General features: G+C 37.9%; 2 protein-coding genes across 2 annotated transcripts; one reads left to right on the forward strand and one right to left on the reverse strand.

The window, feature by feature from the left end:
* The first annotated feature begins 1,532 nt into the window (after positions 1 to 1,532).
* rtf2 (replication termination factor 2) lies at positions 1,533 to 13,103 on the forward strand. Its single transcript, XM_083892924.1, has 8 exons — positions 1,533 to 1,680; positions 2,056 to 2,150; positions 2,745 to 2,838; positions 2,984 to 3,123; positions 3,578 to 3,656; positions 9,778 to 9,888; positions 10,383 to 10,428; positions 11,646 to 13,103. Exons 1-8 carry the CDS (start codon positions 1,612 to 1,614, stop codon positions 11,852 to 11,854), a joined length of 843 nt encoding a protein of 280 aa, XP_083749050.1. The 5' UTR covers positions 1,533 to 1,611; the 3' UTR covers positions 11,855 to 13,103.
* On the reverse strand, positions 4,487 to 6,936 carry gcnt7 (glucosaminyl (N-acetyl) transferase family member 7; the record flags this gene model as incomplete). The annotated part of the gene is made up of 4 exons (XM_083892559.1): positions 4,487 to 4,731; positions 5,349 to 5,444; positions 5,811 to 6,552; positions 6,733 to 6,936. The coding sequence occupies 4 exons, from the start codon at positions 6,934 to 6,936 to the stop codon at positions 4,487 to 4,489; spliced, it is 1,287 nt and encodes a 428-aa protein (XP_083748685.1).
* Positions 13,104 to 16,936: the final 3,833 nt, after the last annotated feature.

A 16,936-nucleotide genomic window follows, 5' to 3' on the forward strand; every position in this document is an offset into this window, starting at 1 on the left:
AGCGGAACGGAGAAATGTTTTTATGTTTATATCTGTTCATTTTTACAACATTTTGAAAACCACAGTGGCAGCTGCCTGTGCGTTGTAAACAGAAAGAGTTAGAATCCTTCTTTTTTTTCCGCCAATGTGAATTCCATCTATGTGTTTTTATGTAGTCTTTTCTCCACCATACTGATTATCAGTCAGGCTGCCAGAGATGTCTCCAGTGGGGTATTCCCCAAACTAATGGTCGCTCTTGGACAGCGCCATCGATAGTAAACTAATCTTGCAGCCTGCAAGGCACAGGAAACAGATCTCATTAGCACTCACTGAACTATCTTCTAAGGAAACTTTCATCTTTAGACCACTGACAATAGGCCTGAAAGCCAGGCTAATGTCACTTACTAGTCCTGGATTTAATGGCTCGTTGAAAATAAAGACATTGGGGCATGTAGAAGAGTGAAGTGAGTAAAATTGTTTTACTTTCGACAAAGATAAAGTGTAAGGAGATACCAATTGTTTTTATTTACTAAGGCACATATAGAGGGTAGGCTAATGCAGACAAAATATTTGACATTGCATGCACTTGTGAAGTTAGTTGCAGAAATGCACGTAGTCACCAGTTATGAGATGTCTACATACATTTATATAAAGTAAGAAAATGTAGAATTTGCTTTCTAGAGCAGAGTAGAACAGCTCCTGCCCAACCTCCATTTATGTGGCTGCCTGGACCTTCTGTAAACAAAGATACAATCAGATTAAATGAATCATTAGTTTACAACTTAATTGAGTTTTAAGGGTTTACTTAGCCCTATTTGCTATATATATATATATATATATATATATATATATATATATATATGTATATAAATATATATATATATATATATATATATATATATATAAATATATATATAAAACAACATAGCAATAATAAATAAAACATTTGTTACAAAATCTTTGTGTGGACACATTGGGGTAAAATTGTTTACATGCGCAACTACAGTTGTGTTGGACGGTGTAGTTAAAGTTATGCAAGATCATGTTAGGATTGCAGCACATTCTTTTCCATGAAAACAACAACGACAACAACATTGTGGTGTTATTAAAAACTGTTTGTTAGTTATATGAGCATAGGCTAAATAAACATATCGTTGTTTTGTATTTAATAATATACATAAATGTATGACTGTGTTGTTCTGTGAAAAATGAATAAAAAAACAGTACAATTTGACAATTCAAAATTCATCTCATACTCAACACATCAAAGGAATCACAGTATCATGAGTGGACGCACGTATTCCGTTTTTGTTTTGTTTTAATTGTTATGATAAATAGTACATGTCTGCAGACGCACATCCATACAAAGCAGAAGAGCCACAATAAACTGAATTCTTGAGTGATGCCTCCACGCTGTGGCTCAAACGACAAAATGCACCTGAACTTTTTTTTATTTATTTCTGACGTAATTATTTAGTCAGCCTCTAGAGGGCGACCTCAGATTATATCCCACATCTCGCGAGGTTTGTGGATACCTCGCCGTTTGTTTACAAGCGACTGACTTCCTTCTATGAACTGCCCTGTCTACAGTGAGCTAACTGGATAATTAAACTCCACGGGTCGGTTGTAAAGATGGGATGTGATGGCGGCACGATTCCTAAAAGGCACGAGTTAGTAAAAGGTCCCAAAAAAGTCGAGAAGGTGAGTTTTACTTTTTCCTGTTCAAATTCCTTTGATGTGTCGACGCTGTTAGCAAGCTAGCATGCTAACAGTACACCCTGACCCCTTTTTAATCATTTACATTATTGGACAGCGTGTTTTGTAATTGTACACGTACGGTGGTTAGACAATATGGGTTATACAATTGGAATGTAGGGTTTAATACTTTGTTGTGTACGTAAAGCCAGGCTCGGTAGTTAGCGGAACTGAAAAGCTAGCTAAAACTGGTAAGGTATAATAGCTAAATGCGTTCGTACATGCTATCGTGGTCGTCTTGCCTCTGCACGATGAAGCGAGATTGACGTTGTATTGTTCTAATGGACCTATTTTAATTGTTGTTTCGCATTGTGCCTTTAGGTCGATAAAAATGCTGAGCTGGCGGCCAAGTGGAAGTACTGTGCCCTGAGTCAGGACCTACTCAGACGGCCTATCGTTTCTTGTGACTTGGGGAGGTGAGAACTGAGATTATGTCGATCGTCATAAAGTCTAATCATCTGCTCTGTTACAATTATGTAAACGAAATATGTTGAATATGTGAAACTGAATTTTAAGAACATTTTGGTTTCAGTGTGCAGTAACCAGGCTTCTCTTTTGTGGAACTAGCTGCCAATGACAGTTCAGGAGGCGGACACTCTCTGTATTAAAGTTAAACTTAAAAACCTTCCTTTTTGATAAAGCTTATAGTTAAAGTTGGCTCAGGGAAACCTGGACCATCTCTTAGTTATGCTGCTATTAGACTGCTTGGGGAATCACCATTATTAATATGCTATAATTAAAGGCCGATATCAGTATAATTTTTTAGCAACAATCAATTTCTTCAGGGAGTTTTTTCTCTCTCCACTGATGCCGAGGGCTTGTTCATTGTGTGAACTGTTGGGTTTCTCTGCTCTCCATGATGTACAGTGCCTTGGGATAATGTATGTTATGATTTGGCACTATACAAATAGAATTGAATTGAATTATCATCCGATGAGTCTTTCCAGTCATTTTCTCTACCCACTAGTCATCGTTTATTTACTAAATGTCAGAACTATGATGTGTTTCAGGCTCTACAACAAAGATGCTGTCATTGAATATCTTCTGGATAAGTCAGCAGACAGACCCAACACTGAGACTGTTACACATATCCGTGGGCTAAAGGTATAGTGAAGTCACCCAATTGTGTACAATTTCTCTATTTTTAAAAGTGTCAGAAGTAACTTGTGTGTTGGGTATATTTATGAACATTTCACTTTGATTTTATGTGTAATCCTGTTTCTGTACATGCTTATCCTCTTCATTTTAGGACATAAAGGAGCTGAACTTGACTGATAATCCTGAGTGGGAGGGAGAAAGAAGAAATGCTAAAGGAGACCAATATGAGGACATTAACCTCAGCATGTTTATTTGCCCTGTTGTTGGGTTGGAAATGAATGGCAGGCACAGGTAAACAACACAGAAATGTGCCAACCTCAGACTAAACCCAATGCTTTTCCTCTAAAGATCTGATTGCTATCCAATCACGGTCATCTCCCGTTTCCGCCCTTATTCTTGTGCAATGATTTCCAGCAGCAGACTACGATGTCACATCCTGTGCGCTACATCAGTTCAGTTCAAATGTGAACTTAACAACCCATGTTCAAAACTATATCCAATTTTGAATCAAAACTAACAGCACTAATATTCATTAAAAACAATATTAATCAAATCCCCCATCAACTTAACAGCATTGGCAATTCACCACACAGAAACACAAAACAGCTCATTTACTATATGTACAATGATAAATGATTTTTTTTACACTTTTTATCAATACCTGCAGAAAATATCAACATGAAAGACATGGCAGATTCAGAAAAGTGTTTTTTGGATTTTTATTAAGTGATATTTTTCATTTCAGGTTTTGTTATCTGCATGCTTGTGGCTGTGTTTTCTCTGACCGTGCCCTAAAAGAAGTCAAGGCTGAAATCTGCCACAAGGTGAGTATCACTTCCTGTCTTTCTTTGTCACCCCAGTATTCCCAGTTTCTTTAATGTTTGATTTTTTTATAAAAACCCTTTGGGCGGTACAAAAATATCCCAGACAAAGCACTTGCTTCTGATATTTTCTTGTAGTTTGTGATAGTAACACAATTTCAAGTCTTATTTTAAAGCAGCATAGAGCAGATGATATTCTGTCATCTCCACACATTAGTTGTTTGAGCAAAACTGACTGAATAAATATTTGGCAAGCACAATCAACCTTAACTTTAAAACTTTAAATTATTTTTATAAATTCTTTAAGAAGTGGAGGAGCACAGTCACTCTGACAAAAGTCACACATAATAAAGAAATAAATTATAGGATGGAATTGCTTGGTTTTAAAAATGAGTAAAGGAGGAACTGCAACTCATGAAATCATTTTTTTTTCTCAAAAACAATCAATTTTAATCAATAACTGAAATTATCAAACTTGACCACATACTAAACAATATGAATCTGACTAGTATTAACTATTAAATTAAAACAATTCCATTTAAACTACTGTATACAACAACAATTCATTCAATACTCAAAAGGTCAGCTGTTACTGTTGCTACACTGTAAAAATATATCAATTCTCTACCATAATTTATGATTATCATAAAGAATTGGACATCGTACGTACTTTTCCTCTGAAGCCATGCTACAGACTCGGCATCGCCCCATTGCTTTTATAGCTCAGTGTTTTCTTGCTCACATGTATGACTTTTACAGACACTGATCAAAACAATTGGCAAAAAAAACTGACCTCCGTGTAACTTGGCTTTTTATTTTGGATAACAATAGTTTCATGTTTGAGCATGATTGTCAAAGTAGCTGGGGCTGCTTGAGTTCCTCTGTGTAGCTAGCAGCCATGATGGGTCGATGGGAACAGTTGACTGGCCCAGCACCTTGTTTCTGTGCCACTGTTCCAGACAATCTAGTGCCCCAGGAAAGCTTTTTGACTCAAACTTATTGGCAAAGATGCTGTTCCTGTTGATGATCCAAGGCAGGTCTCCTATTCCATAGATGCAGATGTCTCGAACATAGTGCCCTAGAAAATGACGTATTCAATTGTTTTCACAGGAAAGTGGTCTCAGACTTTTGATTCTCACTGCAGATTTGTGGGGTTTATCTTTTATTTTGTTCGTTTCCATCCACCACTACTGAAAGGTCATAAAAACATAGACTAAACCCATTAGAAAGGACATCATTTCAGTTTAATCCTATTATCAGTTCTTTTGTTGAATAAATCTTTCTCCTCGGCCAGTAATTGGCCTTGTTTTCCTGTGGGGAGCCAAAGAGCCGAACATAACGAAGATAAAGAGGAAAGATACCATTTTTTTATTATTTACTAAGGCACAGATGGAGGATGAGGTAGGCTAGTGCAAAATATTTGATTTTGCATGCACCTGTGAAGTTAGTTGCAGAAATGTACTTAGTCAGCAGTTATGAGATGTTTGTAAATATATACATTTATATAATGTAAGAAAATGTAGAATTTGTTCTCCAACAGTTTGTAAATTGTATTGTTTGTTACAAGTGTAGTAGAATATAGTTGAGTTAACATGTGTGTTTGCCATCGATACTGTAAAAGTAATCTTGTAGACATTATTTGAAGGGTGTAATCCTACATTGGGTCACTTTAATAGCACAGTTGCTGCACTGTACCTTTGCAGCCATCGTGTGTTATTCCCTCTTGATCTCTCCACTTGATGGCCCGGATAGCTCCTGCCCAACCTCCATTTATGTGGCTGCCTGGAGCTTCTGTAAACAAAGATACAATCAGATTAAATACATCATTAGTTTACAACTTAATTGAATTTTAAGGGTTTACTTGGCCCTATTTGCTACTGTAACTTTCATTACCTGGGAGTACCAGATCCTTATATATACACACCAGTGTGGATATGTATATAGGTATTGTACATAGCCAGTGCACAGAATGTGTCACCTGAGAAGAGTTTGACCTTGTTGCCTTGCATGTGCTACTGTGTCTCATTGGCTCCTTTTTCAGAAATATAATAACCACACGGGTTAATGATTAATACATATGTACTAAGACTTGGGCTGTAGAACTTAGAATAAGTTATGTTAGCTGGACCGATATCCTTTTAAAAACTGATTGTTTACCTTTGATGTGGTTGAGTGTCACCCAGTAGTGCTCATCTGGACTGAATGTGTCTTTGGACCACTCCAGAAAGTCATGAGCTATTGGGCTTTTCAGAACAAAATCTACAAAGGCTCTTGTCAGAGCATAGTAGGCTGTTCCAAAATAAATTTCTAGATTGTGTGGAGGAGGCTTTTTCTTCACCCCTGACCCTGTCAGAGTTATATGTGACCCTGCGATCTCCATGTACTGTAGCTCTGTTCTGTGCCTCATAGACACGGGCTGCTTGACCCCAGGCGTCATGTTTCTGTCCCTCCACTCTTTGCTCTGCATGTACTGCACCAGTTCCAGGTTGCTCATGACGGGGAAATCCTGTCCACACAGATTCACTACCTTCCTCCAGCCAATCTTGGACTTTGCAAGGTCCATCAGGCAGTTCAAATCTGCTTGCAGGCGGGAAAACCCAGCGTAGGTCACTGTCTCACTGCGACTAGAGAGGAAGGTATTTTGAAAGCAGCTGACTAGCCTCTCTATGGCTGCCCGGTACTCCCATGGGGCCTTAGTATCCACGTGAATACAGTAGACATTTTGCGGCATATAAATTGCCCGCAGCAGACGCACAAAAAGCTCCAGCTCTTTGTGAACAGTCATAATGAATGCTATAGGGTAGTCCTCCTCCTCTTGGCTCAGAGGTCTTGTGATGAAGTGTAAATCTCTGGTCAAATTGGAGCACTGCTGAGGACTACTCAGAATATAGTTTTCCAACTGCAGAGAGAAAAAAAAGATATATCATAGTCTTCGTTTTACTAATTCAGTCCTCAAGCAAGACTGGTTGTCTTCTTGTAAACCATAATTTTCTGTGCAGTTTATTTCTTGCAAACACCCCTTTACTTTTTACTTGTTTTGCATACATTTTAGAATTTCAGTATGTAAACACATATATACCTGGCAGTCACGATCCCACTCCATTCCCTTCTCAGTTTCTGGTAGAAAAGCGTTACATTCTGCAGAAAAGGGCATGCAACTTGAAGGTTTTAGGGGCTTGGGCTTTGTCAGTGTAGTGGTCCTCAAGTAAATAACTGAACAGAAAATAATACTGATCCCCAGGCACAACAAGAAGCTGCATTTTGTCCCTTCAAACTGGCTCATATTAGCCCCCCACTTCACCTTCTCCAGACTGCACCACCACAGATAAAACTCCTGAAATAAGGACAAGAACAGTTATGCAGAACATGTAGAACATGCAACTAATAAACCTCAACTTCCCATAAGTGTAGCTAACATTTACATGGCAGCGGTTAATAAGAGTTTTCATTTGTAGAGCTTCAACTCCTTCACTTGTCCAACAGGTGGAAGAAAAATATAAAATTTAGTTTGATTCTGGGATGCTGACGTGCATACTGTACATCTATTATCCTGAGGGCTCTCTCTCTCGCCATTTGAGCGATGCACTGTTCCCTTAAGGAGCTACACCACTCCATCGTTACCTCATACGTATAATGAGGTGAAGAAGATTTGATGCAATTGTAGATGGTATTGTGCTCACACAGTGTGCTGTGATAATCATTAGTAGCCTGTTGATGGTGGTTGGTGGTCAATCAATGCTAAATCAATGCAGGAGGAACGACACTAAACTTGTTTTTCCTATTAAAAAAAACAAAAAAAAAAACAGATCTGTAGCTATTGTTAATATTTTTCTGTGTAAGCACACCTGCAGCTATAGTATGTCAGGTCAAGGTTAGGCAGTTACCTTTTGAGGAAGCTCAGTCTCCTGTCCTTGTTGTCGGTACCTGTTCCGATTCTTTTTACCAAAACCTTTCCATGTGTGTCATTACAATCCATCCAGCATCTGGCAGAGAGCGCAAGACATTTCCACTTGCATCATCCTCAGCAACAACGGGAGCAGCAGCAGCAGCAGCAGTAATTTCTGTTGTATGTTTAAGCTAAGCTTGGTTATCAGAATAGTTTTGTCGTCGTCTCCGAAGGTGAGCGACCAACTGAACTCTCCGAGCGTGAGAATGTGTGAGAGTAAGAGTGTGGTTCCCCTGTAGTTGTATTTGTCACCAATTAAGTCACTCCTCCCCACCATCCCCATGAGATTAGGTCCCTCTCTTCCTAGTTACCAGCAGTAATACAGCCATACCTTACACACCGTCTCTTTCTGTCCCTATGGTTTTTCCATTCTCCTCCCCCATACAGTTTCCGTCACAGTAAACGGTTGCATCTTTCTTTTTCTGTCCTCTTGCTCCACTTTTTTCAGTCTTGTTTTCTTTCTTCTTTTCTTTCCAGCGTGCTAATTTCCACTCCCACAACTCGGATGTGCAAATTAAGTTTTCCAGCGTCCACTCATTTCTGTCTTTCTGTTTAGTTCACCTAGTTTCGGTGCCCGTCAGATAGCCGATTTCATTACGGGAAATAAGATGCTCAGCTCACCAGCTTCCCCTTTCATTTCAGTGGCAGCAACAGTGGAGTGACTGACCCACAGAATGTGTTTGCTGCATGGTCAGCCTTTGAGATTATCCCTCTTGTGTTGAACACAGCACATGGCTGGAGTTCACACACACACTGAGCCTGTATTACAACCACACCCCCATCCACATCCCCTGCTGGTTATTGAAAGTTTTTATATTGTGCTTGCATATCAGTGTGTCCCCCCCCCCCCCCCACCACACACTTCTTTTTTATTATTAAGCAGTAATTATGGCAGTAGTTTATTTTTGTGTAATCTGTGACAAAGACACAAAATTACTAATTCTTTTTCTGTTGGCCTTGCTAATAAATTCAAACATAATTGTTTTTAGGACTGGTCTGTATAGAATCGATGATATTTTAAAATCATTTTTAATAAACAAATTAAGTACATCATCTAGGTAGTAAGATACACAAAACTTAATTTTACCAGGCAAGGCATAACACACTCCATGAAGTAGCTTCATCAGATTAATTCATTAGTTCATTAATTCATTTCTCAAACATTATAATGTGACTGAAGTCCAACACAAAATTTATGACTGCTGTCTTTGTTCAATTAAGTGTTGTAGGTTGTCATAGTCATGCTTTTGAAGGCAGAGCAACTTCCTGAAACCCAGTAACCTCAGGTGCAAAGCTGTTAAAAAAGCCATAGTGTCTTTCTGACCATCTGACTGAATTTGCCTGTTTGCATCACGTCGCCGTCATTTGACTGTGTTTTCTCTCTGAGCTCGGAAAACACGGCCCGAATGCAAATAATAGTTGTACATTGGGATGTGCTGTGACATGGTTATAGGTTGGGTGTGAGGAAGGTGCTCATAAACGTGTATGTTAATGTGTTTATGTTTTTATTGGCAACCAAATGGAGTTGTATTTTCAACTCACCTGTACTTACCACAAAACCATGTGCTCGTTTAGAGATTTCCATCCAGCTTAATAAACAAACTTTCACTGCAAGTGAAAGTAGGTCGATTAGACATGTTCACTAGTCTTTAGGACTAGTATTGTGTTTTTAAAAGGGCTCATAGAATTAATAAAGGTAAGAGAAGTACATATATTTACATATGTAGACAAATATATATAATATGTAGTTGTTGCTCTTGTTTATAGTTAAGTGGGGCATGAACAATATAAAATGTTAAACAACAAATTTAAACAAATGCAATACGCTGGAAATGTGTGGTTTAGGAAAAATCATTATAAAAATCCCTTTGCCAGACTCCTGAGGTATTTAGCATGTATTTTTTGTTCTGTTGGAAGTTACAGTTGTTTTTTTTTTATGACAAAACTAATAACAGAAGTATACAGCATCACAAATACACAAAATCCTGGATTCATTCAATAGCCGACAGCAACATCTAGACACATGAGTGTGTGCTTTTATTGTGGTTAACTTTATTATCTCACACCACGTTGTGGCTATGAGTACTGTTTTACAATTTGCTCCTGTATGTGATGCTCATAATATTTAACTCCGTGCATTAACATGTTGCTAACCAGAGTGCTACGTTTGTGCTACAGTGTGGCGAACCATTTAAAGGGGAGGACGTCATCGTGCTCAATGGCACCAAGGAGGAGGCGGAGCAGCTGAGGAAGAAGATGGACGAAAAACGAACCAAAGTCAAAACAAAGGTAAGTTTTATGTTTAAAATGAGTTATAGATAATGTTTGCTAACTATAGCTAATCAGTTGAGATTAATGTATTTTAGTTCTTGGGTGATTAAAGGCTTCTCCATACTTTCTGTGTTCCGTGTTTGCAGAGAGTTGCACATTCATGTACTCATATAAGCAGTTCCATTAGTGAATCCCACATTCAATTCCATTATATGTTTTACCTACAACATGCACAATCAAGGCATATAGTTTGTGTGGGGACAAACCTTTAGGGCTGCATGTGATGACACATACTGTCACAGAATTGTAAGGGATAACAAAATTGACTTGATGTAGACCTCTGCTGTGCATAGACCAGGAAGGTATTAGCCTTTAAATCATAACATTTGAATAACATCTGCATTCACTAGACCTAAATCTGTGTTTGTGATCAAATTCAAGATGTACTTGTATCTGAACGACACAAGAATAGTCATTTTATTGTAGTGAATACTTTCCCCCTCTTGTTTTAGAAATCCAAGAAGAGCAAAGGGGCTGGAACTGTGTCCACATCAACAGGTTTGTGTGCCGCCCATCTCATCCTCTTTTTTTTTTCAAACAAATCTTCTTGAGCATTTGCATAAACAAAACCACGCAGCTAACAAATCACCTTTTCCCTGTTCATTGTAATATTTTTGCATAAGTTGAAGTGTAATTAGGTGGATGATTAATAACCTTTCACTCTCAAAAACACTGATACTTCGAAAAGTAATATTTTTGTTGTCAACAATCTGAATTTGAACACATCTGATTTGTGAGGCGAGTTTGCTCACCTCTGCCACAAAGCACTGATGCTTCCCACAGAGCTCATTTTGTTCTGTATTTCCATTATGTTATTGAAGTTACTTTGTTTTTTTTTGTCATTTGATCCATTTGATTAGCACACTGTGTCTGTGCATCATTCTTGTGCATTTAAAGTGTGTCATTATTTCTCTCTTAAATTAGCATACCTATTAGTAACATAAGATTTAGAGAATTACATTTGATTTACCCAACAAATTTCAACATTTTTTAAATGTAAAACCTAGTCCTTGAGTGAATATATCTCTTACTCGTGTGCCGATTTTTATCTCATCGATTTAATAAGTAAAATAACACAACTCCTGTATTGTAACGTCAACGTATGATGCGTTGATGAATCTTAGATCACAGGCTTCCACTATTGTGTTTTCTTCAGAAAGCATTGGTGTGGTTTCCCGTTTAACTAAATAGGAAACCCCACCAATTTTTCTTGGTATTCTTAATCAAATTGCCTGACTCTGGTTCCTTCCTTCTCTGAAGCCCGTGTCTGGTCAGCCAGTTATATAGCTTATACTTTGCTGTGATAAATGCAAAAATACATTAGACTTTGAAAGAGTGTTGTTCACCATACTATGTCTGCTTGAATTATTGGGAGAGAATAAAACACTCCCCTGTTGAACATCAAATGCATTTATTTATTACAGAAGAAAATGAACATAAAACAAGTCAGAGCTTACTGGGATATATATATGTGGTTACGTAAATACAGAAAGGCTGACATTGCCATCCACGCCTGAGACACAGACGCTTGCCCTCACTGAAAGCAGGCTTTCAAATCTTTAGACTGGGTCTTTTCTGACTGGAAACTTTTTTAAGCTGATTGATCAACTGCTCCCTCCATCAGTAAATTCAAATGTATTATTGTGTTTGCCTGGTGTTTCATATCTGTTGTTGACTCCCCTCTTTTGTCTCTGTTTGACATCTTACCCACCCAGATGTCGCCGGGCCCTCTGGATCCTCTGCATCCTCCTCCAGCTCATCTGAGAGTGCGCAGCCTTTGACAGCCGCTGCCACCAAGAGATCAGTCCAGGTCCTGGAGGGGAAGTCTGAGGCCTTCAAATCCTTGTTCACGTCCCACAGCTCTGCCAAACGCACTAAAGAGCAGACCTCCAACTGGGTTACCCACACCCCATATCATTTCTAGTTACTTTAACGAACACTTAGCTCAGTGACCACTGATTTTAGATCTCTTATGGCGTTTCAACGGATCGGAACAGTTTGGTACGGCATGGTAAATTTTTGATTTGCGTTTCCATTAGGAATAGTAACAAAATATGCGTTAGACCCACGACAGCTAGCTGATTGGGCGACAGCAAAGTGTCACTCCCTTGCGACTCATTTGTTTTTTTAACACCTGCGGTCTATATATCATACAAAGCTTGACGTCTTGTTGAGACAAACATCCACAAACCGAGCAGAAACACAAAAAAAGAGCTGCTGGATGTTCTCCGTTGGTGTCCGTTGTGCTGGTTGCCGGCGCATCAGTACGACGTCACACTGCGTATCTCGTTGACACGGCCATCGGGGACAGCGCACACACTGCCTATCAGGTAACGATCGAGGAGGCCTTTACTGATCCAAAACATACCACTCTGTACCAAACCGAACTGTACCATGACGGAAACGCAACTATACTCTCACATACAGTCTCTCTCTCTCTCACACACACACCCTTATGACCTTTAATAATGTCGCCAATGTGTGAACTCTTTACCAACCGCTTAGGTCCCCTGTAGCTCAGTGTTTACATGTTGTGTGCGTTTTGCTAATGGCTCCCAAAGCTGTTGTTTGGTAACCTAATTTCTCCCCCATGTATTCCCCAGCATGAGCGTGTCTCAGGTGATTTGAGAGAATGGGTTCTAGGGAGGCTTTATCGTCACTGTCACTCTGCTGCCTCCTGGTGGATAGTCTGTATAAAGGCTAGATTTGACTCTTAATCATAAAGTCTGCACCCAGTAGGAGCTTGGCCCTCATCTCTTCTTTCTAGAATACGTGTATAAAGTTTAATAGAAGACTCAAGTCATTTTTGTTTGGCATCATTTTCTCTTCTTGAACCGTTTGGAGATGAGCAACACAAAGGTTGTTTTAAGCCTCTTCATAAACAACTTATTTATTGGAGCTTTTCATGCTCAGAAATCAGTCAGAACTAGAACGTGAGAAAAACTATTTTATCAGGGTGATGAAAAAACATGTTCTTTGTTCTCCTGCTCAGCATAGAGCTCTTCAAGCTGTTTGTAATGGCTTAATGAGGCATTGAAATATTTTCTACACAGTAGTTGGACTTTTTAGAGCAGATTTGTGTTCTTCCTGTTATTAATAGGGTGGCTTTTGCTTTTTTATTTTTGTTTTTACAGGTTATGGCCATATATGAAAATAAACTTGTCATCATAATTTCCCCACTCTATGTCTATACATTGTGCTGTCTTAATTCTTTAAGTAATCAATAACATCTTGCCAGTGTCCTGTGTTTCACCTAATGTTAGTTACACTAACGTTAAGAAGAGCAATAATTACCTGAGATGACAGAAGCAACAACTCCCCGTTGAGCACTTCACAAGTAAATTCACACCATAAACAAACTTAAGAGCGGCTCCTGATACACAACGGCACGAGGCACGTGTTTAAATGCAAGAGGTGTGAAAATGTATTCTGGTGCGTGGGTATCAGGAGACACAGCTGCCAGCGTCTAATTACAGATATATTGACAAAACGGGGACATCGTTCTGGTGCGTGGTTGCTGTCTGTCACACTCTCGCTAGAGTGTCTTTCAACGATACAGAGGGACCAAAACAACAGCAGCGTCTGATCAGAAAAGGAAAAGGAGCAACTACTTCTGATGAACACTGCAAGTCATTTAAGTGAGTAGAAGGAAACACCACACACACACACACACATACATATATACAGTATATAGTGCTTAACACGTGTTATACTATACCTGTCGTAAAATGAGAAAGCATTTGGCAAATACATTTTATTAAATTCAATGACACAACTATAATTTCAAATCTTAAAAAAAACTATACATGTGCTTTACTATTTTTACTTTACAGTTTTTTTGTAAAACTACATTTGGAAATTCATGGATTACAATAATAATCGCTATTATCAGATGCTTCTACATACTGGAATATTACATAGTGTATGTGTGTATATATATGTGTGTATTTTTGTGTGCGTGTATACACACATATATATGTATATATGTATATATATATATATATATATACACATATATATATGTATATATATATACATATATATATGTATATATATATATATATATATACATATATAATTTTTGGGGAACCGGTTATGTTTAGGATTAAACTATAAAGAGCCCATATTGTGATGTGAGAGTGCAGCCACTAGGCGGCAGCAGAGTCGTGCTTATCCTTCCTTACTGACTGGGACTTGCGTATATAATTATAAGGGCCCTAAATTCTCCTGCTTCTCATTAAGCTCAATCTACACTATAAATAATCCAATCAGGTATTTCAAATAAACACACCATGCTCTTCTGGTCTTCATCCAGCTGCAGTCTGCGACATATTCGTCTGTTTGTTGTTTATAGTCGTACGTCTTTGCCCGCTTAAAACCTTAGAACACCGAATAAGAATTCATTTAAAACGCAGAAACGCAACAATCTTGTAAGCATTTCTTTCTGTAATTTACCCTTTAAAAATAAATAAATAAATAATGACCATATAAAGCATATATCCACATAAATATGCAAAATGCAGGTGCAATTTCAAAAAGATAATTATCCCGATAATTAAAAAAAATACCCGAGAATAAGATGATAACTGTAATAACATTTGAGTTCAGCTTTCATTTATAAAGGCCATGTTGCCGCATGATTATTTGGAAATTAAATGATATTAAGAATCATATAGGCCTAACTGCGTGTTAGTGTTTGTAATTTTGAAAAAAGCAAAAAAACAAGAAAATGTTTTCTGTGTTTATTCATTGAGGCAAGTGCAGTTTTTGAAATACTCTGCATATATATTATTATTATTTGATATAATAATAACATTATTTGAAAATGCATTGTTTGAGGTGGCAGGTGTTCTTAAAAAAAAAATCTACTTTCTGAGTCGCATAGTGAAAACACTTTGATCTGTTCGTTAGTTTAAGCTGAAGTATTTGGGAGATCAGATAACAAGAGTCATTTTAGGCCTTTACAAAAAAAAAAAAAAAATCCTCAGTGGCTTTTGAAAGCAGATTCTTCTGGTCAGCCTGAGGCCATGAGGCTTTTGGGGGTGGAATTACCTCATCTTCAAATTCCCCCTGCGCGTCTTTTTGGTCACATTTTCTGAATCGGTATCTTCTATTAAATTGTTTTTATTTATTTATTTATTTATTTTTTACTTAACCACGGCAGATCATTGTGCAATTAACTGTAAATAATCTCAGTTAGAACTAATGCTATTACTGATAAATGTATTATATAATTAAAAAAAACAAAAACATGTATATAGGCCTTTATAATGAGCTCCATTTGCCTACATTAATACATCTTCTCGCCTATAAATATATATAATATAGTAGCATATACATGCAGAGTAATCGACCAGGAGTGGATCAAATGTTTAGATTTGCCCAACTCAGGTGTATGACACTGTGCTGCGCATGCACACCGCGCAGCCACCAGGTGAAGTCAGTCAAGTAAAAGTGGACTATAGTTTCAGTCATTCGCTGCGTGTCAGTGGGATTACTGCGACTGGAGCCTTTCAGATGTCTGTACTGGAGAGGTTAGACTGGAGGGTGAGTACAGCTGATTTAATTTAAACCGAAACCTGCATGATATTTATCTCTTTCTTTTTTTGTTTTGTTTGTTTTTTTTTGTTTTTTTTCTCTGCTGCTGAGCCTCAAGTATTTTTTTATTTTTTTTGCTTTATGACTTCCTCCGATATTCACCTGGTTTTAATCGCTCCACGCTGCTGCGCCTTGTGCGCTTTGGAATAACCGGCGATTAACGTCAGCGAGGCCACATGCAGCTCTGACATGTCCACGACCTTGACTAAATTGATTTAAAAACAGTTTATGATCGAAACTAAATAAAAAAATTTATTAACACAATATTATATTCCCTCACTCTCATTTAAATACACTACTTTGTTCCTATTTTATTCATATATTTTTACATGTGTGTATTATGGCCTGAATCGAATCAATATCACAGAGAATGGACATGCTGTTAATAGTTTATAACTTAATAATGAAGTAGAACAATTCGAATTATATACCAACAAATAATATTGTGGCATTCATGTGCTGTGCTGTGGATTATTAGGTCACCAATCTAAAAAGTTGCATTGAAAACTGATTTTCTGGGAAACGCCACGCCATTATTCGTCTATAAAATCTATTCCACTTGGTCGAAAGCGCTCCTGTGGATCCTCCTCTCTCCCTCTGCATCCTCACACCTCGTATCACCTGAACCGGTTCTAACCTGACTTGTCATTTAAATGACGAGGCTGAGCAGCAGGATTTGCAGAAAACATCATGAGCGGTTCAGGGCCCTGAGCGAACCCTAAACCTGTGCGTAAAAAAACAACTACATTTAATCTGTGCGCATTTTATTTCTGCTCCAGCTTGGGGTGAAGGACGGACGCCGCATGTTGTAATCCTAAATTAAACAAATTAATCTGACATGTAGTGCCCTATAGATCAGATACAAGACACTAATTAATTAGAAGAACTCCAAAATAGCCTGCATTGATATATAATAAGATACTAGTAATTAAAAAAAACAAAAACTAATCAAAATACAAAATAAAATGCAATAAAATAAGTGAAATGCTCCTGAGATGTAAGGCATATCAAAGCTCCACAGCACCTTTGTTTTCCAACATTGCAGAGCTCCACCAAACATGTAAATGAAGTTAAGAAAGAGTTGTTTGTTGAGCTCCTTTTGAGCTTTGCAGGGTTTGGAGAGACTGATGCTGCTAAGCCCCCGAGGCTTATTGCGGTTTAAAAAACAAGCACTTAAACATGCAGCAAAAAAAAAAAAAACAGCCAACAATGAAAGTGTGTTTTTATTTTACTGCTCATTATTCCTTTAAAAGGTATTCAGGTCGAAGACATTCGTTCTCCTCATTAAAGCTTTTATTTTGATAATTCAGCTCAACCAATCACGAGCACTCATTTATAGTCAGGTTTTTAACATGTATGCTAAATGTAAACGTGCACGTGAGGATTAAGATAAACAATGATTTAGAGA

The sequence above is a fragment of the Microchirus variegatus genome, assembly GCF_963457635.1.
Source record: "Microchirus variegatus genome assembly, chromosome: 7".
Classification (NCBI taxonomy): Eukaryota; Metazoa; Chordata; class Actinopteri; order Pleuronectiformes; family Soleidae; genus Microchirus; species Microchirus variegatus.